Source organism: Mya arenaria, chromosome 1, assembly GCF_026914265.1.
Source record: "Mya arenaria isolate MELC-2E11 chromosome 1, ASM2691426v1".
NCBI lineage: Eukaryota > Metazoa > Mollusca > Bivalvia > Myida > Myidae > Mya > Mya arenaria.
Window position 1 is genome coordinate 24,546,358 of NC_069122.1, and position 23,051 is coordinate 24,569,408.

At 33.6% G+C, this 23,051-nt stretch overlaps 1 protein-coding gene across 1 annotated transcript; it reads left to right on the top strand.

Annotated features, from left to right (window-relative positions):
* Window positions 1–4,603: 4,603 nt before the first annotated feature.
* Window positions 4,604–22,323, top strand: LOC128225672 (uncharacterized). Its single transcript, XM_052935584.1, has 2 exons — window positions 4,604–4,650; window positions 21,723–22,323. Exons 1-2 carry the CDS (start codon window positions 4,604–4,606, stop codon window positions 22,321–22,323), a joined length of 648 nt encoding a protein of 215 aa, XP_052791544.1.
* The last annotated feature ends 728 nt before the right edge of the window (window positions 22,324–23,051 follow it).

The following is a 23,051-nucleotide window of genomic DNA, read 5'->3' on the forward strand; positions in this document are numbered from 1 at the left end:
AGACAGAAAATATGACTATATTAAGAAATCTTAGTTTGTATTGTAAAAGGGCATTGGAATACAGAAATACTATTGTTAATTGATTTGTACTGTAAGAAATATAAATAATTAATCCTACCACAGAATTTGTACCAAACACATGATCTGTTTATATGGAGTATTTACAGGATAGTAGAATCAGCCACTGGCACTGAAATATAAAAGATTACACAACGAATCCTTGCCAATTTAAAGTCAATACAGACTACAGTATGGTTAAATATAAGTTGTTATAAATGTATCCCTGTATATTTCTGTGTTGTCTACATTTAAGCTCTGTTGATTAAGTTTAGAAGGTAGATTGACCGTGATCTTAATATGTCTTTATTGTATTATTTAAATTATATAATTACTACATATTTCAACAATGTTTACTTATCTGACGTGCAAGTTGACATTTGCTGTCTCGAAGTTAGTTAGAAATGTTAATCCTATGCTAAGTGTCATGACTTAGTTTACACATAGACATCCTCGGAACACATACAGATTTATAGTTAAACGACACATATCATATATTACTTCTTTAATATAAACAATGGTACTTTATGCTTTTCAAGATCATAACATCACGTGTTATCCGATTTATTAAATGTCCGGAATGATACGTATATTAGGTCACGTGATCGTATATGACTACAGTCCGGTTACCGGTTTCCGCGAATGAATATAGTTAAACTTGAAAAGCTTGATACGTCAATAATACTTTTATTTAAAATAAACTCTAAAATATATAATGTGCTACGATATACTATTAGCGTTGTACAGTTTGTCTATAAAGGTATCATTAAATAGTTGTTTTAAGAATGCTACATCCTCGTTTTCATTTAACTCACAAACAAGTATTGCTCTATGATATTGTATTTCTTTTCCTTTATTTGTTTGTCTGTCTGGTGTTTGTTTGGTGTTCTGTCTTGTTTTTTGTAGTATTTTTTTTTTTTTTTTTTTTTTTTTTGTATTTACCTGACACGTGAATAAGTAGTTTACTATATTTATTTATATATACATATCATCATACATATTGAATGTTATTTGAATATTTCATGAAATATGTATATGTTTATAGACAATGTACCATGTACACGTCGGAATAAATATTTCTGTCTGTCTGTCTGTGAGTCACAGTTGTCTTTTTTGCAAACAAACACAAATAATTTAAGATTTGAACATCAATAACGTCAAGTGTTAGCCAAAATATCTGCGTTCAGGGTACTTTATTAGCCTTTTAATATTAATTTTGTTCCCTGAAGGCCATGTTGACCGATTCATACCATTGTCAAATATTTTCTTCGACTGTAACACTCCAATATTGAAAACTGCATTGTTAAATAAAAACAAAAACGTTAAACAAAAAATATCTTTAGCCAATACCATTGTCTAATTATAAAACAATTAGGATATGGTCGTGAAGAGTGGCCAAAACAAAACTCGTCAAAGACTCTGAAGCGACTGTTTATTTGGACTAGGTAAGTATTAAACTCCCAACATGATTTTTGTTTGCAGAACTGCATCATGGTCCAAATTTCATTCCAGTAGCATAACAAATACGCCAAAAGGACTCAATCAAGATAAACGAAGCACAACATTTACAGATGTTTACAAAACAGTACACATCGTCCAAAGTTCAATGTCGTACACGAAATAAAGAAAGTAGGCATTAGTTAAGGTAATCCGAGAACAACAACGATAAATTGTTTTCCAAACATGGTCAAAATTTCACTGCAGCAGCTTCAAAAGTAAAAAATTAAGTGAAAAGGTCACAATCATAGTCATCCAAACACAACATTTATAATTATTTTAAAAACTGTACATTTTGTCCAAACTTTAAAAATATGAAAGTAGGTCAAAAGGTTACAGTAAAGGACATCCAAGGACAACATTGATAATTGTTTTGAAAACTTACACATGGTCTAACTTTCGTTGCAGTACCTTAGAATAGGAAAGAGGATCAAAAGGTAACAAGTACAAAATTGCTGTAGGAGACAGCAAAAAAGGCTTGCTCTAAATCGATCCATAGCAATGTACAGTTAGTGTTTTGTGAGGGGGCGAAATGGGCAGTTTCAGTACTGACACATGGAAATTTTAATCAGCCTAGGTTTGTTTTATTACATATATATAATGCAAACATGGTTGAGTTCACAAATCGTATTCAAATAATGCAGGACATCTTTCAAGCTTTATTTTACTTTGAGACAGATTTTGAGTAATATACATTGAAACGTTTTGTAATGAGAACTTTGTTTAAAAAAATTAAAAAAGCTGCGTTTTGTGTATTTTGAAGTGCTGAAATTAGAAAAAATAGGCACTACAAATGACTATAAGGCTAATTTGTTCTTGTCATGTTAGTCAGGACACAATGTAAAATGGGGCGAAATGAACTGAGAAATAAAAAGTGGCACTTTTATTCATAATTTGAAATTGAAACAATATAAATGCAAGTTAAAAAAAAGAAGTGAATAGAAATGAGTGTGACATGATATTCAGAATGCAATCAACAATATATGGTTTTCAAACACAGATGTGTCCTTTAAGTATGAAATATGCAACATGTAATACACAGTTTCATATTATATACAGGTACTAATAAAACAAGAGGGCACTGAAGGACCTGTATCGCTCACCTGATCCAATTCAAGTGTGAAATAAGTGTTTTCAGGGCGAGGGCAATTGTGACAAAACTCTTCCCTATCAGCCTTAGACCACAATTTTAAACGATCATCTTCATTTCAGCTACTTTAGATCATATAAGTTAAAGTAAGATGGTGAATTGGTTATATGGGCTTTACCGCATACCAATTCAGGTTATATGGTGCCAAACAGGACTAAAGATTTGGGTTTCACATCTCATTCACATCCAAATATAATCATGAGGTATGGACTCAAAACATTAATACCTGCTGGAATTAAAAATATATTACTTAGATCCTTCCTAGTGACCGATTTTTTTTTAATATCACGGATGACCCAGTTGCATTCCTTACCTTGCTGTAATAAGTACATTCTGACCAGGTTTCATATAGATAAAGTAGAAAATATGGCCTCAACAGTGTTTTAACAATGTTTTCTGTGATTTGACTTCGTGACCTAGTTTTTGAACTCAGGTTACCCAGTTTCAAACCTGACATAGACTTCATAAACACAAACATTCTGACATAGTTTCACGGTGATTAAAGAGAGAATGTAACCTCTACAGTGTTTACAAAGTTTTTCTATGATTTCACCTAGTGGCCTGGTTTTTGACCTCTGATTACCCAATTTCAAACTCTTCCTAAAGATCATCAAGAATAACATTCTGATCAAGTTCCTTGAACATATGGTCATAAATGTGTCCTCTAGAGTGTTAACATGCTTTTCCTATTATTTGACCTGGTGACCTAGTTTTTGACCGCACAGAACCCAGATTCGAACTTGGCCTAGAACTAATCAATATAAACATTCTGAGTAAGTTATATGAACATACAGTCATAAATATGACCTCTAGAGTGCTTAAAAGCTTTTCCTATGATTTTACCTAATGACCTAGTTTTTGACCACACACGACCCGGATTCAAACTTGACTTAGAGATTGTTGATATAAACATTCTGACCAACTTTCATGAAGATACATTATAAATGTGACCTCTAGAGTGTTAACAAGGTTTTCCTTAAATTTGACCTGGTGATCTAGTTTTTGACCGAACATGACCCAGATTCGAACTTGGCCTCAAGCTAATCAATATAAACCTTCTGACTAAGTTTCATGAACATACAGTCATAAATGTGACCTCTAAGGTGCTAACAAGCTTTTCCTATGATTTGTCCTAATGACCTAGTTTTTGACCACAAATAACCCAGATTTAAACTTAACTTAAAGATTATTATTATTAACATTCTGACCAACTTTCATGAACATACAGTTATAAATGAGACCTCTAGGGTGTTTACAAGCTTTTCCTTCAATTTGACCTGGTGACCTAGTTTTTGACCGCACATGACCCAGATTCAAAATTGACCTAGAAATCATAAATATTAACATTTTGACCAAGTTTCCTGAAGATATTGTTATAAATGTGACCTTTATAGTGTTAAAAAGCTTTTCCTTTTGGTTGACCTGGTGACCTAGTTTTTAACCCCAGATGACCCAATATCAAACTCGTCCAAGTTTTTATTGAGGATAACATTCTGACCAAGTTTCATTAAGATTGTGCCAAAATTGTGATTTCTAGAGTGTTAACAGTCAAATTATTGACGACGGACGACTACGACAGACGACGGACACAGGGCGATCACAATAGCTCACCTTGAGCACTTCATGCTTAGGTGAGCTAAAAACTGAGAAATAGCAAACTTAAAGTCTTAAATGAATTGTTTGAAATTAATAAATGGATGTTAACATAGTGTTTATTTATACCATTCAGACGATTGCGCTTGTTATCGGTGCGAACGACATTGGCCGTAGATCACAGTGTGTGTATACTACGTGATAAATTACGTCATTAATGCTACGTCGTAAGGCAATATTTTGCTTCAAATGAAGACTTAGAAAACTTAATACTGGATCAGCAGCTGCAATTGTAGAGGGAATAAAATGGAGAGCCAGGAGGAAAGCCACTTGTCAGACCTGGTGAACGTTCAGTACTCACATGCCGTCAGTTTACAACAAATAGACGAAACAACGCAATTAAAGAAAGCATTAATTACATACCCGTGTTTGTTTTAGCATTTCAATCAGAATGAAAAATCCGGACCAACTGAAATCTCCGAACTGTTACGGAAATCGTTCGGAAGTTTACCTAATTTCCGGACCAAATTAGAATACGCATTGCTATGTTTCATATATATATTATTTATTAATCAATATATTTTATTATGTTAGGTTACAATAATAATAATAGTATTAATAATAACAATAATAATAATAATAATAATAATAATAATAATAATAATAATAATAATAATAATAATAATAACACAGACAGACAGACGCACAAACATACATACATACATACAGAGAGACATTCATACAGACGCACAGACATTTTCACAGACAATCAAACATAGGGACATACATACATACAGACTGACATACATATAGACAGACAGACATACTTACAGGCGCACAGACAGCCGCACATACAGATGCATGTACAGACAGACGCACATACAGCCATACATACAGACAGACGCACAAACAGACGCACAGACAGACATAATAAAATATATTTAATTATAGATTCAATATCTATCAAACATAGCAATGCGTATTTTAATTTGGTCCGGTCCGGCCAGTCTTTTTATACCAACACAAAATTAGGAAAATTCCGAACGATTTCCCTAACAGTTCGGAGATTCCCGTTGGTCCGGATTTGGTCCGGTCCCGCCAGTCTTTTATACCCAACCATTCTTTGCGCATGCTCAAAAATTGAAAGGAGTTATTGACCTCCGGGCCTCTGTTTATACGCCTCGAAATCGACAAATTACATTATTTCTTTACACCTTTTGCCAATTAGGTAAAAAAAACATTTTTACAAAAGATAAATCGAAATCACTCTAACAGTAGTCAAACAAATATCATTCTCTAATTCTAAATTTTCAACCACACTTTTCTGTGCATACACTTACAATCGAAAGGTTAAAATCAATCATTTCCGTCTCCAGTACGATCTCATAAACCAATCACTAAAAAAGAAATCTAGGTCATCTAAGCACAATATTGATATTTGTTTTCAAAGTTGTACACATGGTCTAAATTTCATTGCGGTAGCTTCAAAAATAAAATGTATGTCAAAAAGTCACATTCTAGGTCATCAAGGCACAACATTGCTTTTTGTTTTGAAAACTGTACAAATGGTACAACTTTTATTGAAGAAGCTTAAAAAATAAGAAATTATGTGAAAGAACACAATCAACGTTATCCAAGCACAATTTTGATTTTTGTTTTCGAATAAAAGGTCTTAATTTCATGGCTTAAGCTTCAAAATTAAATGTATGTTAAAAGGTTGCAGGTTAGGTCATCAAAACACAACACTAAGTATTGCTTTCAATACTGTCTAAATTGCTATAGCTCTAAAAATAGGTCAAAAAGGTCCCAGTCAGGGTCATCCGAGGACGATATATATATATTTGGTTTTTTTTTTCTTTTGGATGGAAACAAGAGTTCTGAATTAAATTCATTTTCAACAACTTTGAAAGAGCACCACCTAAGGAACATCCCCGTTGATTTTTATCATAACTGTCCAGGGGGTTGAGCGATCTTGTTTCAAGCAATAAACATGAAGCAACCTGCCAGTCAAACTACTCGATCCAATACCCGACTTACAAATCAGCTTCAAGATAAGGCGGGGCCTTACAGATGCCTGTTGCTACCCGCCATGACCTTCTACAATCTGCTCTTATGAACAGTATTGTTATACACTGCTTTTTCATTCAAATGTCACAAATGAAAGTGTCAAAATTATATTGAGTATGGCTATGATCATTTGTAACTCATTTGCTGCTTGATATAACAGTTTTGCATTGCATTTAAATTAGAAATAAATGCATTGCAAAGAAACAACCAGGTTAATTTAATAGTATTAATAAATCATTAAACTAGTATAAACTAAGTTATTCATTATGGAGAAAAAAGGAAAACAGAGAAACCCGGAGTTTTGAGATGTTTCTTAAAACAAATTAATGCGACCTTTGTTATAAACCTAAATTTGAAATTAAAAATAGACAGTCTTTCCATTGTGAAAAATTCTAGTTGTTATTTATCAATAAGTTATTTTATTCAAATTAACTTAATAATAATCTTATCGTCTGCTTCTGCATACTAGTCGGAGCTTACTTAGGGGCCACTTGACAAGGTATGCTTAGCCTGATGATTGTGGATGACATACATGTACTACGCATTATAGAAACTGGATATAATGATAGCTCACTTTGAGCATTTTGAAAGAAACAGCAGGACACAGGAACATCATAGAACATACTATTGAGTTTTTAATGTATTTCAAAGTATGGAATCATCCATGGTCAATTTATATATTTCTAAATGATATACAAATAGGCACCCACATACAAAGTAAAAAGATGTGCATAAACTAGTTTTGTGTATTGCATATATTTACAAACTTGTGGAAAATAGCTACAAGGAAGCAAGTACAGTCAGCATAAATAAAACTGAGAATATGTTGAATGTATCAGGTAATGTCAACATAAATTACAAGATAGAGAACATGTCAGGGCATTATCATGTAGGAATTTAAATGTCAAGATGAAACATTCTCAAATGTTCATATAAATTTCTTTAATATAATGACAATGCATTTGAAAGTGACACTCTTATTCAATATCAATACAGACACATGTATAAGAATTATAAAAATTGAGTAATAAACCTTTAACTACTTCCTAAATAATGCATTCATGGAAAATATTCACTACTGAACTTGCTGAATACGCAAAAATATTAAATGATTGGTGAATGCTAAAAGATTTACTGCGATTTACTATCGTACCAAAGGGTAGAAATACTGTGTTTTCTGCACCTTTCTTTCATATTAAAATCGATATCCTTAATAGAAACAATTGATTTCGACATTATTCTTCCTTTTTGGTATATTAAAACAATTGTATTCATTGTGGTAAATATTTTTTGTGATTAAGAGTGCATCTTTAAATAAAACCTGTGTGTTGGAACTCACGTGCCACTAAGACAAAGGGTCATCTTAAGTGGAGGAGGTGATGATATCTGATCAGGGATTCCTTTAAGACTGATGAAACTAGAAGAATGAACTAGAACTAAATCCTCAACATAAATATCTAAGTTTTACTCTGAAACATGTAACAGTGTGTGTATACCAAGTGATAAATTGCGTCATAAATGCTACTTCGGAAGGCATTATTTTTCTTCGAATGAAGACTTAAAACAAAGATAATTTTTCTAGTTTTTCGCCATTTTAAATGAAACATAGCGCAGTCTACACCGCTTACGGAGCCCCGCCTTCGATCTTTTATAAAACTTTAATAAAAACACTTCGACCAACTTTTTCACAATACGTCCGTCTGACGGAGCACTGTCACAACATTATTTTGAAAACAGGTGTCGAAGTGTTCGAAGAAACTAACCACCTTATCAAACTTCAGTAATAAAACGAAGGCGGGGCTCTTTTAGCGGCATAAACTGCCCTTTATTTTATTTAAAATGGTGCAGTAAAAGAAAAGTTATCTTTGATTTAAGTCTTGATTTTAAGCAAAATGTTGCCTTCCGACGTAGCATTCATGACGTAATTTATCGCGTGGTATACACATACTGTGTATGCTTCAGGAACTTTCAGAATTTTCCACTTTTGTCCAACTAGATAGATACTTACAATGTTAAATAATTTGTAACTATAAATTGCAAACTCCACAAAAGTGTATCTAAAGAATTCATTTGATATCAAGACTTATTGAGAATGTGGCCATAAAATAACATGGACACCTGTTTTTGATATTCTTAACTTCCAAGCCTTTACTTTTGAAAAGTTCACCAACAAGTTTTTGTACTTCGAACGAGATTTGGACAATATTTTGGGGAGTAAATGTGCTTCCAAACTTCCTTTAATGGAAACCTTGCATCTTATTGCACCATGCAATTTTATCTAGTATCTAAACGGTACAAAATCGCAGAGGTTTTACTCTTATGGAAATATGCAAACCTTTTTATGAAATTCTATGGCTAAATCTCAATGATGAAACTCCCTAGTTTCAAATGTGGATCAGGAGTCATCAGGAGTACATTTGTAATTACAAAATTCACAGTTTATTCAACAAGTTCAGGAAATGTGTAAGTAAGTAAGCGTTTGTCAAGCTTACTAACATATTTCCTGGACGAGTTGAATAAAACAGTCTATTATAATATATGATGACGAGTGTCAGATTCTTTTTATCAAAATGTTCTTCAAGAAAAGACAGCAAAAACAACCGACCTGTTTTACCTGCTCTATTGAAAAAAGAATACCACAAAGCGATGCTATTCCCCGCGCTACATGCATTGCAGAAATGTTTTACTCGGAATTATTTCAAACCACAGAATCATGCGATCATTCTTATACTGTTTGTACGAAGAATACATATAAAGATGATATCAAGTACAGCAGTAGGAATAACAAAACAAAAACTAAACTCTTTCTTTTTAATCGTGACATCATAATGATCTCGGGTAAGATGACGTCATAAGTAACTATGTGTTCATGACGTCATTTCCTATTTAAACCCATTTAGTACCCAACGCGATTTAAAATTTTATCATGAAATCATGATAAGTATGACATTTTCCTCTTAAGAATTGGTTGGAAATTTGTTTTTAACTGTTTTCATATCAATTTTCATCACAATGAATACAAAATGATAAATAAATCATTTGAAAATTGCTTGTTAAAACTATTCTGGCCAATGAATTTGTTAACAAACATTTGGAGTAATACTATAAGTTTCATGGTCAGGAGTTGACCTGATAGGGGATATTCGGGGTAAAGGAAACTATATTGGGTGTGAGTGAATCTCGAACCTAAATATGGATTCTTGCCCCCCCCCCCCCCTATATCCAATATTAAGTCACCTACTTACCCTGTAACGTAGTATGTATCACGTCGACAACCTGTTTACATGTTTAAATATTTCATTTATTCATCAGAATATTCATCAAAATCCGAATATAGACGCCATTTTGGTATAATATAAATTTGGAAAAATGTGGTGTCACCGCGTGACTTGTCCTGAACCAACAACGTTTTGTCATTAATGTTGGAGTCGTGATATTTTTTATGACCAATAGTAATAGACCAATATTATATTAATATACCTCATGTGTATTTAGGACAGAAAACATGTGATATAAGGTACGTATACAAGTAATAGAAAACATGAAAAAAATCTTAATGACAAGACATTATTAAGAATGGGCGGAGTGATTGTAGATAATGAGCACTGTTTAATCATTAAACTAATTACGTCGGGTCGGCTTACTGACTTAGAATACAACTTCATTGTCTGATACATTGTCAACGTAAAATCTAGTGCAGGGGTTGTGCATCAGGTGAGTGACAGTCAGTAGGCTGAGGTTAAACAAATCTCAAGGGTTGAAACTGTTAATGATTATAGCTCTTTATTTATGCCTATCTGAAATTGCATTGGCTTAAATGTAGGTTTATTCTAAATATGTTATTGTTAAGGGTTCGTTATTTCTTAGTCTTAACTAATAGATGTTCAAAATAGGATTCATCTTATCCGTAAACATCTTTTAAAACAAGTTTTAAAAAAGGGTGTTTTGAAAATATCGATATTGTATTAAGGAAAAGCATTTTATGTTTGTCAGGTTTTAACTGACATCTCCAAATGCTTTATCTTTTGGAACAGGCTATGCGATAACCAAGAAATCAGTAAAGTCCAAGATATACACATTGCCACAAAATCAACCAAATCACAATTTTGATCACAAGTCACTCACTGTGCAAGACTGTTAAAACATTGCGATGTTAAAATTGCACATTTTCTTTCGGATTAAAAAAAAAAGTCAGAGGCTGTCAGACCGAATGACTGACACTTCTTTTTTATAATTGTTCACGCTGTCTTCAGAAATAAATAAAAATAACAAATAAGGAAAATGTAACGTTCCGCTGTAGAGGAAAGTGCTTTCATGGTATGTTGATGTCCTTGATTATATATGCAAATTTGCATAACCAGGTCTTTGTGTGGAGTGAGAATATATGTATATAAAAGACCAGTTGACCCCTTCAAGGTTAAGTATGCTATTCTCTGAAGGGATCTGTTGGCCGCGCACATTACAGTAGTATGGCTTGTTTTTATTGATCTTTTATAGACATACATGTATAATGCTTGATAGGAATACCATAAAGAATAAATTGCCCAAAATTGCAACAGAACAATTTAATCAATTGTACTTGAAAAATTTGCCAAAAAAATGTCAAAATCCTGTCTACATTCTAGTATTTTGATCATTTTTTCTGTGAAAAAGAATTGTTTGGGCTACTAAAACACTGTAAATATCTGTTAAGTTATACTAGTATACATTTAATCAGTATTGATATCCAGAGCATGCACAATTAAGTTACAAATTATCTTTTACATTGTTAATTCTAACATACAAGAAAATACTGTAAATTACACTTACCTTAAAAATGTCTAGTCAATGATAGAGATTATGTAGTAGATTTCAATTCTAGGCATTTAAGGCTGGGGCTTAGCACCGTCCCGATAATATAACCGGGCTAGCTCCGTATCCTAATGCCAGGATCAGTTTTTATTGTAACTTTATCTTATTGGGAATTTAATACTTGACTAGTCCAAATAAACAGCCGCTTCATAGTCTTTGACAATTTTTGTTTTGCGACTCTTCATGTCCATATCCAACTTGTTTTTCTAGCCAAGAATGACATTTCCCAGCACTAAATTACACTTACCTTAAAAATGTCTAGTCAATGATAGAGAATATGTAGTAGATTTCAATTCTAGGCATTTAAGGCTGGGGCTTAGCACCGTCCCGATAATACAACCGGGCTAGCTCCGTATCCTAATGCCAGGATCAGTTTTTATTGTAACTTTTTCTTATTGGGAATTTAATACTTGACTAGTCCAAATAAACAGCCGCTTCATAGTCTTTGACAATTTTTGTTTTGCGACTCTTCATGTCCATATCCAACTTGTTCTTCTAGCCAAGAATGACATTTCCCAGCACTAAGTATATTTAGTCCAAATAATTGTACATTGAAGGATTTTTTTATGATTTTTGAAATGTCGAATCCCGTAAAACACGTCTATTATTTTAGACTATAAGTATATTATGTATAACTTTTGTGTTTCTATTTAACAATGCAGTGTTTAATATTTAAGTGTTACAGTTGAAGAAATAATTTTACAGTGGTATGAATCAGTCAACATAGCATTAAGGGAACACAATTAATATTAAGATTCTAAAAAAATACCCTAAACGAAGATTCTTTTTGGCTAATACTTGACATGTTCAAATCTTGAATGACTTGTTTTTTTGCAAAAATATGACAACAGTGACTCACAGTGCGAGTAGTTTTGAGTTATTATCATTATTTTTCACATCTATATTTTACATAATTAACATCTACTTATGGCACGAAGCACTCAATGAAAACAATAACGTCGTTTACGTTATTGTTGTTTGGATTTTCATTAAGTTCGAATTTCCATGTTTTACTGCCATTTTACTTTTAAAAGTGGGTGACCATGACCTTTCACCAGATGTATTTCAGTCATTAATGGTATTGCGTTAAATTCAGCCAATATGACTTCAAGGTGATGATGTTATTCAGTTAATTATTTTTAATTTACCTGTTTTACACTAACAATCCATTGTTATACTGCAGTTTGATGCCTAAAATCCCACTTGACATCGGAAATTCCACGGACATCTGTTGTTTCGTCCGCCATTTTGAATAAACCGGGTCATTTTGGGTCAGGTCATTAACACATCGTATTTTGATGCTTCTACTTAAAGAGTCTACATTATGATAAAGTTTAAAATATAAATCTTAAAAAAGTAATGAAAACATTCTGTTTAGCAACCATGTACTTCAGCATTCAGTTCGAAACATTTTTAGTAAGAACTACTGCGTCTGGCGCATGAATATATTTCCTGTAAGGTGATTTGGATGATATAAACGATGAAAGTAAACTAGCAATTTAGTGAAATACAGAGGTCGTATTTCCGCATTAATATATCACTCTGTTTATGCGTTTCAAGCTGCATATGGTCAACATAGTTCTTAGTTTGATACCTCTTGTACTTCTGTTTACATATTATTTGAAATTCTGCAGCAACAATAAAATCCATCTTCGTATTGAAAACATTAAATACCGAACTATTTCCATCGCCGTTGGTGTAAGCTAAATACTAGTAAGTAAATTGGTCTGTATATTTGACGGCTAATGTGCCTACTTAGGGGCACCGTCCAAAAATGAGTGGTAGATATTGGATGCAACTTAACAAATTGGTAGATAACAATGTGCAATTGTACACCTCACCTTTCCTTAAATGTGTTGATAAGAAAACATTACTTTTTAGGCCATTGGTATGAATTGCATGTAACTTGGTCGAATACAGTTTTATATTCTATGCTTTAGAACATCAGAAATCTCAGAATTAGCATCACTGATATTGTTAAAAATACTTAATTTTATTACTTAAAAAAAAATCTAAAAATTAACAAAAACGGTATTCTATTTATAGGAGGGCTTTCAAAACAGTTCACTGCCATTTATAGCTAGGGCGGCGTTCGTGGGTATAAATCTCTTTCACTGATACTTCTAGTTTTAAATCAAGTTACATTCAATTGAGCGGAAACCATTTTTCTATTTTTGGTAACAGTTTCAATGACTCCACCATCTAAAATGCGATCCCGATCTAGGTATTTAAACACCAACTCACTATCCATCAATCTTATATCATGCTGAGCTAAACCATAAAATACTGACTTTTTTAACCCCGTTTTCTTTAAAAACTGGTCAAAAAGGAATGTTTCAGCTACTATAAATAAATTGACTTCAAGAAGAAATATAAGTTCATGACCATATCAGCTGATATATGTCTGAGTAAAGTAAACAACATTGTAGATTATTTATGTTCTTCCCAAAACAATGCAAAAAAAAATACTTTCCGATGGATTTCGAAAAACATTTTTAGATATCTGGATAAATTATGATATTGTTTTCATTATTGTACATTGTATCAGCTAATGTTTCTTAAACGTATTGTACAGATGGTTTAGTAACATGCGACTCACCTTAAATTCACATATATAACATAATGATCCGGTTTTAGACAATAAGCCAGTTCAAAGGTAATTTAAAGCTTGTACTTTAAGAATATATATGTTTATCATAGTCTGCATTCGCTCGAAATGCCTTTAAATGTTGTCTAAAAATAATCATTTCACATTGAATTATAGAGGAAATGACAATGGTGGTGTGTAACCTGTAGGTCGAGCTGAACTAAAGGCATTTACATCAAATTAGGAATTCGTAGGTAAGTAAAATTCTTTTTATTGTTTAAGCATATAATTTAACAAATGTGTATATCTTTAATGTAATGCAATAGATTCTAAATTCGGTCAAATTGATGGAAATTGGTTGATGGAAAAGAAAGCGGAAGTGAAATTTGATACCCTGACATTGAAAATTTAAACAGACACAAAATCCAGCAGATATTCTCTTTTTGCATACTAATGATCACTGAAAAGGGACATAAGCATTTTTACATCATTTCACCGCAGCCAACTATCAATACAATTAATGATGGATCTTAGGAGTGAATTTTAAGTTTCAGTTAAAATAAACTGTCTTTTTGGCAATGTTATTGTATTTACTCAACTCACGGTTACTGTAGGTTGGACAGCACAGCCGTAGATTAGAATGAATCCCTCAAACACGTGTTGTCGGGTCCAGGGTTAGCAGTTCGAGAGCGCCGCTCGCTGCCACGCATGCGCAAAGCTTACTTGATTCATATACCGAAATATAACCGGCTAACATATACTAATACTTTCACCACAATGTTGTAGATGAATTTAAAATTGCAGATGGACGATTTTAGCAATGTTGATTTATGTGCATAACATACCATCTTATTAGGTTCAGGTAAATTGAAATACATTTCTGTAATGAAGAAGATGATCATGATGATTATGAAATTAATAGACTGATGGAAAGGAATACTGTCTCCAAGTAAGAAGAAATTCTAAGCATGTCTGGTTTTAATGCTTTCAAAATGCATCTGGGTACTCAATAAGATGAGATTAACCTTTGAATTATTAAAATCTGATAGCAAAATGTCCAAAAGACTATATATTTCATAAAATTTGTCCTGAAAATCTTTCAATTCATGAGCTTTTCTGCATATTTATCACATTTATGACCACATAAAAGGTTGTGTATGCCTAAAATGAGTGTTTAAATGCCTTTTTCAAGCTTTAACAGTATTAGCAGATAGTTTTATACGTGTAAAACATTGCTTTTGTGTCTTGCTTGCAGATCATGATGTGCCAATAAGCTCCAGTTAGCTGAGCCTTTTTCCTCCCACCGGTAGTCCTTCAATCTGAATCCAGGAGATGCAGCTCTGAATCCAATAATTCAGGAGAATGAATATGTAAGTCAACTCTGTAGTACTTGTTTGTGTGTAAATGATCACAAGAGTGAGATTTATAGCAAATCAGGTGTAAATAAGCAACTTATAGACATTGGTGAAGTGCTGTACTCTGATTTTAATGCCAAATCTAGCCTTCAAAACAGATACTTAAAGTAAAATAAAAATAAAAATGGGCATATTAATGCTATCTCTGCATTTTCTACATCATGTAGCCACCTCATACATGAAAACACTAGTAGTTGTCATGAATCTTTCAGTTTTTTTTTTTTTTTACAATTTCTTTTGTTGCGCCATTTGTCCCTGAAGCAAACAGTTTGGCATATAGTGGTGTTTAGACTGTCTATAAACACATTATCACTAAATTTCTTTTGTTAAACTGAACAGTATTGTTACCTTTATATAAGTGGATAAGAACAGCAAAATTTTGACAAGTTGAAGCATTTCAGTTTGGCTCTATGTCATTTTTAGCTCTACTTGCCAAAGGTCAGAACAGCTTATGCGATGGTAATTTGTACGTAGTATGTGCGTCTGTAAACAATTCATATTTACACGATACAGCCTTCAGTTTTGCTGGTATCTTGATGAAACCTGTACAGTATTTACATATCCATTAGAGCTCGGTTTCTTTTGAAAACCAGCCAGATCCGACCATGCTTGATTAGATATGGGCCTTGATCGTATAAAAATCCTGTAAACAATTGCTCATTAACACGATACAACCTTCAGTTTTGATTGTATCTCGATGAAACTTGTACTGAGTATCTACATATCCATAAGAGCTTGGTTCCTTTCGAAAACCAGCCAGATCCGCTCAGGCATGCCTAGATTATGGGCCTTGATAGTATAAAAAAAATCAGTTTGTCAGTTAACAATTGTTCGTTAACATCATACAGCTTTCAGCTTTGATTGTATCTCGATGAAACTTGTACAGTATCTACATATCCATAAGAGCTCGGTTCCTTTTGAAAACCAGCCAGATCCACTCAGCCAGTAGAGCATATGCCCTTTTGGGCCTCTTGTTTATATAAAACTCTAAGTGCAAAAGAAGTGCGAAAACCTTATTTTGCTTAGAAAAAAACTTATAAGAGTAGGCAGGTCATTTTTGTGGTGCTGTTCTGTAGACACCATTGAAAGCAACAAGGAAAACTTTACTTGGTCAGATTATTCCAATGCATAAGGAAATAATGGCTCTTTAAAGGTTTGCAGCTTACCATTTGAGGGAAATGGCTGTTTCTGCTTTTTATGAAAATACCACAGGTGCTAATACTTGTCTCAATCATTTATTGTTTAATATATCATTTCCAAACTTTCAGTATGTGTTGCATATAGCCTGCAGATGAACTATATGAGTTTTGAAGTCTGTTCCCCCCTCTATCATGCAATGAATATTAATGACTATGTATGTGGTACATGTACTTTCAGAAAACTGAAGCCTTCAGGAAGTCAATGCCACCATGGTATTGATTTATTCAGCTCTGATGTACTCAGCTGTGATGTAACACGCCTTCAAGCCACTATCCGAAGAACATTCAGACGTTCTAAATGGACCATTGCCCTGTTGCCATGGAAATCATTATGAGGAGGAGCACACAAACTGTCACTTGTTTTGGATATCAGATGTACCACGAACTGACCATAAACTTTTCAGATGCTCTGTTTATTTCATCAGCCAATTTCGATGTAAATTTTACTGAATAATAACAAACAGTCTTACTCATAAGCATCTCTTACTCATTCGTATTCCACAACTAAACATGCTTGCAATTACACTGTGCCATCTATCATAATATAGCAATGCTGCAATGTCCACATTTTTTTTGTACCAGTTGTTGCTTTATACTGAAACTTTTATTGAAAGTGGTGCATTAACACTGACGACACATCAATGTTTCGTTCATACATTTGTACATGTTCTTTCAGTGTTGATAATGTTGACATATTTCATGTACATTTACACATGTGTTTATTGCCAACCTCATCAAAACATGCATAGTTTGCTCACATACATATTTCCAAAACAGACATTTACTGAATGTATTACTACTTTACGTTGATTTTGATATGTAAATAAAACATTGTACTACTTGTTTGTACAAAACACTTTTCATTTGCTATGTTGTTTGTTTCCATGTTCTATCTGCATACAGATGGTATTATCATATCAATTTTTAGCTCGACTATTCGTAGAATATGGAGAGCTATACTACTCACCCAAGTGTCGGCGTCACACCTTGGTTAAGGATTTGCGTGCAAGCACACATAGGTTAATATCTCAGTTACTTCTTGAGGTATCTTATTGAGACTTGATACAATGGTACTCAACCATCCAACCTACTTAATTAACCAAGTTAGATAACTCTACTTTGCATTTAATGCAAATTATAGGCTTTTATTATTTGACTAAGAAATTCCGGTTAAGGTTTTGCATGCAAGCACACATAGGTAAATATCTCATTAAGTACTTGAGGTATTGCATTGAGACTTGAAACAATGTTACTCAACCATCCAACCTACTTAATAAACCAAGTAAGATAACTCTACTTTGCATTTAATGCAAATTATAGGCTTTTATTATTTGACGTAGAAATTCTGGTTAAGGTTTTGCGTGCAAGCACACATAGGTTAATATCTCATTAAGTACTTGAGGTATTGCATTGAGACTTGATACAATGGTACTCAACAATCCAATCTACTGAATTCACAAAGTTAGATAACTGTAGTTTGCATTTAATCCAAATAATAGGACTTTATTATTCGACTTAAAAATTCAGGTTAAGGTTTTGTGTGCAAGCACACATAGGTTAATATCTCAGCAGCTACTTGAGGTATTGCATTGAGACATGTTACAAGGTACTCAACCATCCAACCTAATTAATTAACCAAGTAAGATAACTTGACTTTGCATTTAATGCAAATGATAGGCCTTTATTATTCGACTTAGATATTTTGATTAAGGTTTTGTGTGCAAGCACACATTATATAAATATCAAAGCAACTACGTGATGTATTGCATTGAGACTCATAAAATTGTACTCAACCATCAAACTTCCCCATGTAAGATAGCTCTAGTTTCATTAAATGCAAATAGTTGCCCTTTATTATTCGACATAGAAATTCTAGTTAAGGTTTTGCGTGTAAGCACACATAGGTAAATTTCTCAGCAACTACTCGATGTATTGCATTGAGACTTTATAGAATGGTATTCAACCACTAAATGTCATTGAATAACCAAGATATATAACTGTATTTTGCAAATAATTGCCCTTTATTATTAGACTTAAACATTCTGGTTGAAATTTTCCATGTAACCACATTTCTGTTTATATCTCACCACATGATTTGCATTGAAATCTTATCTAACAGCGATCCATGCATGTTTCGCCAAAACTTTTCAATCCTTACACTGAAAAGCGGCGGAATAGTCGAGCCCGCTGTCTCTGTGCCAGCTCTTGTTCAAAATTAACGTGATGTTCATTTCCATTGTGAAACTTATCCCTTGGGAACGTTCAAACATATCCTACATACATTATTTTTTATCTTACACTGTATATATATGTTTTATATGTATATATCACGCCTAATAAAATTGAAGCCTGTCAACTCGTACGTTGTTGTAAAACATATCAACCCCACCTTTCAACTTCCCTGTGTGTTCCTATCAATTCGTTTCTGAAATTCCTGTCATCATTTGAATAAATTGCTTACTCTCTCGGGGCCACCGTTCCTCAGCGCTTTCAGCGCTTTGATTTTTATAACGCTTCTGGTTCAGGTTCATTGTAGGAAAAACGGTTTTTGATCCACGCCTAATTCATTCTATAAAAGATATTCAAATTGGGAAAATAAATTATATATACGTGAAAAAGAGCGAACACTAGACCAGGGGCTACATGTTTATGTCTAGATAGTCCAGTATGGATGATAATTATCCCGCACATGCATATTAAAATGGAAAAAATCGGGCGGGGGCCGGTGGAAAAAAACAAACAAAAAAAACATTATCATCAACAACAACAACACCACCACAAACATATCATGTTCGAATCTGGTCAAGTTGACCAGTATTTAAAAAAAAGAATTGCATAGATATACAAATATGTGCATGTATACTGATTTATAATGTTTATGAAGCTGCTGTCTTTTTTTCGTTGTGCTATGGTTCATAAATGAGCTTGTAATGTATGTCTTTTGCGTTATGCTTTTCAGTGCAGTTAAATGGTTTTAGCTACTTGTTTTAATGTATACTATGCTTGTTTTAGTGTGCTCTTTTCATTTGTTCAGTGGCTACCTGTCAATACTGCTCTATTAATATTGTTTTTATCTCATTAATTGTTATGTATTTAAGCGATTTTAGTCACTCAATTGTGCTTGCCAAATGTTTTTCCTTAATATGTAAAGTATTTTTGCATGTTATTTCTTTAAGCATGTTAACATATCAGTGTTTAAGCATGTTAACATATCAGTGTTTAAGCATGTTAACATATCAGTGTTTAAGCATGTTAACATATCAGTCTTTAAGCATGTTAACATATCAGTGTTTAAGCATGTTAACATATCAGTCTTTAAGCATGTTAACATATCAGTGTTTATATAGACTTGTAGTACGTTTTTAACTTATATTTATAATGATAATTTATAACTTAATTTTTGGACGGTACTGCGAAGCAGTGCCGTTCATAGGTATCATGCTACTTTTCGACAAGCATGCCATTCGGAACTCCTCGGCCATTTTTTTCAAAAACAACCTCGGATGTATTTGGACGGTTTACATACTCAAAAAAGAGGTACGTTTAAGTCCGCTGCAAGTAGATCGCGTAGTAATTTTATTTAGCAGGTAATTTTTATGACTTTACTCTTGGAAATCTTAATTATGTTCGCAATAATATACTTCACCGACACTCAATTTAAACTCCGATCAATAAATACAATTCTATAACACTACATTTCATTTATGATATAATTCAAAATTTTAAGAACTTCTTCAACTGATGTACCGGCATACATCCGAGGTTGTTTTTGAAAAAATGGCCGAGGAGCTCCGAATGCAAGCATGCATCATTTGTTCCCCGGCTTCATACCTCAAACAGAAGCGTCCAGGAACCAGTTTTAAACGGAAGTGCACGGCCAAATAAAATAAACCTTTTGTCCGCTATTCATAAGTACGCGAGTCAAGTAGCGCCCAAAGGCGGCTGATTCATATTGTAAAATATATTCTTCGACTGTAACTCCACAATATTCACAGTGTATTGTTAAATAAAAACACAATGGTTACACATGAATTGTTTGTAGGTTATACCTTTCTCTTATGACACTAGTGTTTTATGAAAAACGTATTCAGATCGGCTTCTTTCAACAAAACATCGCCATTTGGAACTATCTTAGCAGGTGCGCGTTGTCTTGCGCTAAAAGACTGACCCGATAGCTGACCATATAAATAAAGAGGGAAAACGCTGGCCAGAAAATTGAAAATTGAATTATTTCTGTTGAATTAATTTTTATGGGTTATTTTGATTTCCTTGTACTATTGAATGTATTATACCTGATTTATCATAAATATTTGTATAATTTATAAGAGCGTTTAGTTAAGGATGGATGACTTTTTAATCATTTGTAGATATAGAAGTATCAATCTAGATCTAGGCCACACCACGTACATTAAATAAATTTCAAAACTAGGCGACCCATAACACTTAAAAAAAATATCAAAATATTTTCATTCATTTTTTGGTCAGCCTTTTCCTCCATATCCATTGTTCAGCCCTTAGGTCTGCATTTTAGTATTCAAGGAATTTGATTGATATGTTTCAAATAATGTATGAATACACATCGTTCCAAGCATCTTCCAATCATCGGCCGGCATGTTTCGGTGAGTGACTACTCATTGTGTACACACCGGTCAGTAAGACCGGTGTGTACACAATGAGTGACTACTTACAATAGAGTTTTCGAACGAAATTAGTTTGTTCTTTATTTTGGTATATTGTTCTGATATTTTGAAAATGATATGTAGGAGCACATACAGTTGAAAAATTAGTTCGGTCAGTTATTAAGCTATAGATATCTTACTTTGTAGGAAATTAGAAGTTTTGTTGCTATTATTATTTTCGTTCACGGTTCAGTTTAAATTCTTCCTATTGACAGGAGTCCTACACACGCTGTCACAGAACAAAACAAGGACTATGAATGCGACTAACTCTAACGTCTATGTGTATAGTGAGTATTATTTTTGCCATCTAAAACTTGAAATTATTGTGCATCAGCTTTGTATAGCCTGTCGGTCTGTATTTAACTGCATTATAGTCGGTGTTTACATCCAAGTCTAAAAATAGACGTAGAAAGTAGGTTAAAGTAGGGTTACTCAATAGACTGCGTAACTATTATAGTTAATTTAGGTTTGATTTGTGTATTAACTGTTTTTATTGCAAATGCTAAAAATTCATGGTGCTGCAAGTATCGAGTGTGCAATTACACAGCTCAGAAACAATTTATTCATTTGTTTTGTTTAGGCCTGAAAAAATACATTTGGCTTGGCGCGAGCGGCAAACCATCACAGACGGCAACGCCCAGATGATCCAGCTGACCTTGAATTCCAGTTGGAGCGGGAATTCATCGGCGAGGAGTTTATCCTTGACGATATACGGGTCGACGGTCAGCGCCATATCATCTTCGCGACGCAGCAGCAGCTACACCACCTCCGACAGTCTAGGAGATGGTTCATAGACGGGACCTTCAAGCTGGTGAAACATCCGTTTTATCAGCTCGCCACCATCCACTGCTTTGTAAAGAAGGGTGAGGACACAAAGCAGGTCCCACTTGTCTACGTACTGATGTCACGAAGAACTAAACACGACTACATAGAGGTGCTGAGAAGTCTGCTACGACACATAGGCCAGCCCTTGGTGGAGTGGTTCATGCTGGACTTCGAGGCCGCCACATGGCAGGCAATCCGAGAAGTTTTCAGCGAACATCTGCTGACCCGCATCCAACGTAAGAAGTATGCTTCAATTCATGGACGACTCTTCGACGCCTGGGACCACTACGAGGAGGACGAGCTCACCACCATCGTCCAACTACTTCGGACGATCAGCAACATTGCGGGACTGGGACCAACGAATCCTTCAGACGACGTACACGACGGTGACATGACGAATTAAAATCAGAATCTAACTCATGTCCATTTATTTTTCATTATTGACTTTGTCATATATATGCCCATGAATTTCATAATCTGACTGTAAGTGTAAAATGCATAGTCATGTATGTCACATAAATAAATATATTGAGATTGTTGTGTAAATGATGTGTCAAATATTGTGTTTATTAAAGTTGCATAAATAACTGTTAACTTTTTAACTTTAAGATTGTTGAGTTAAAAATATATATGCTATCCTGTTTATATTTATTAAATAGTTTTAAACACCCAGATTTCTTCATTTATTAACAATGCTATTTTAAATAAAAAATATGCAAAAACACGGTTTTGAGTAATAAACGATTTCACACACTACGCATGTCAACATACACATCAGAAGGTAAAATATTCAATAAAATGATCTAGTCTACTAAATTATTCCTTTCTTCCTAAATTGGTGTTTGCTCACACCTAATAAATTGGACATAATAGTTGCATTAATTGCTACTTATAATAAGGTTGACGAACTGTAAAAATATGTTGACGAAACAACTACCCATTTTGTACTATAAAATAAGGTAGACGAAATGGTAAGGTGACGAAACATCCGGTACCCCCCGACCCCACGTACGGTATAGGCGCTGACCCTACCGTTTTTATAGTCAGTTTGAAAAAAAATGAAAACTGATGTGCGTTCAAAGTGTAACGGTCCGCAGTAGGGGGCGGATGTGCGTTATAATATTCCGTATA

Bases quoted from the DNA above. Each gene is read 5' to 3' on its own strand.
- LOC128225672 (XM_052935584.1), top strand. From the start codon at position 4,604: ATGGAGAGCCAGGAGGAAAGCCACTTGTCAGACCTGGTGAACGTTCA. The intron at 4,651-21,722 runs GTACTCACATGC...AAACCATCACAG, and splicing joins TCAGACCTGGTGAACGTTCA to ACGGCAACGCCCAGATGATC.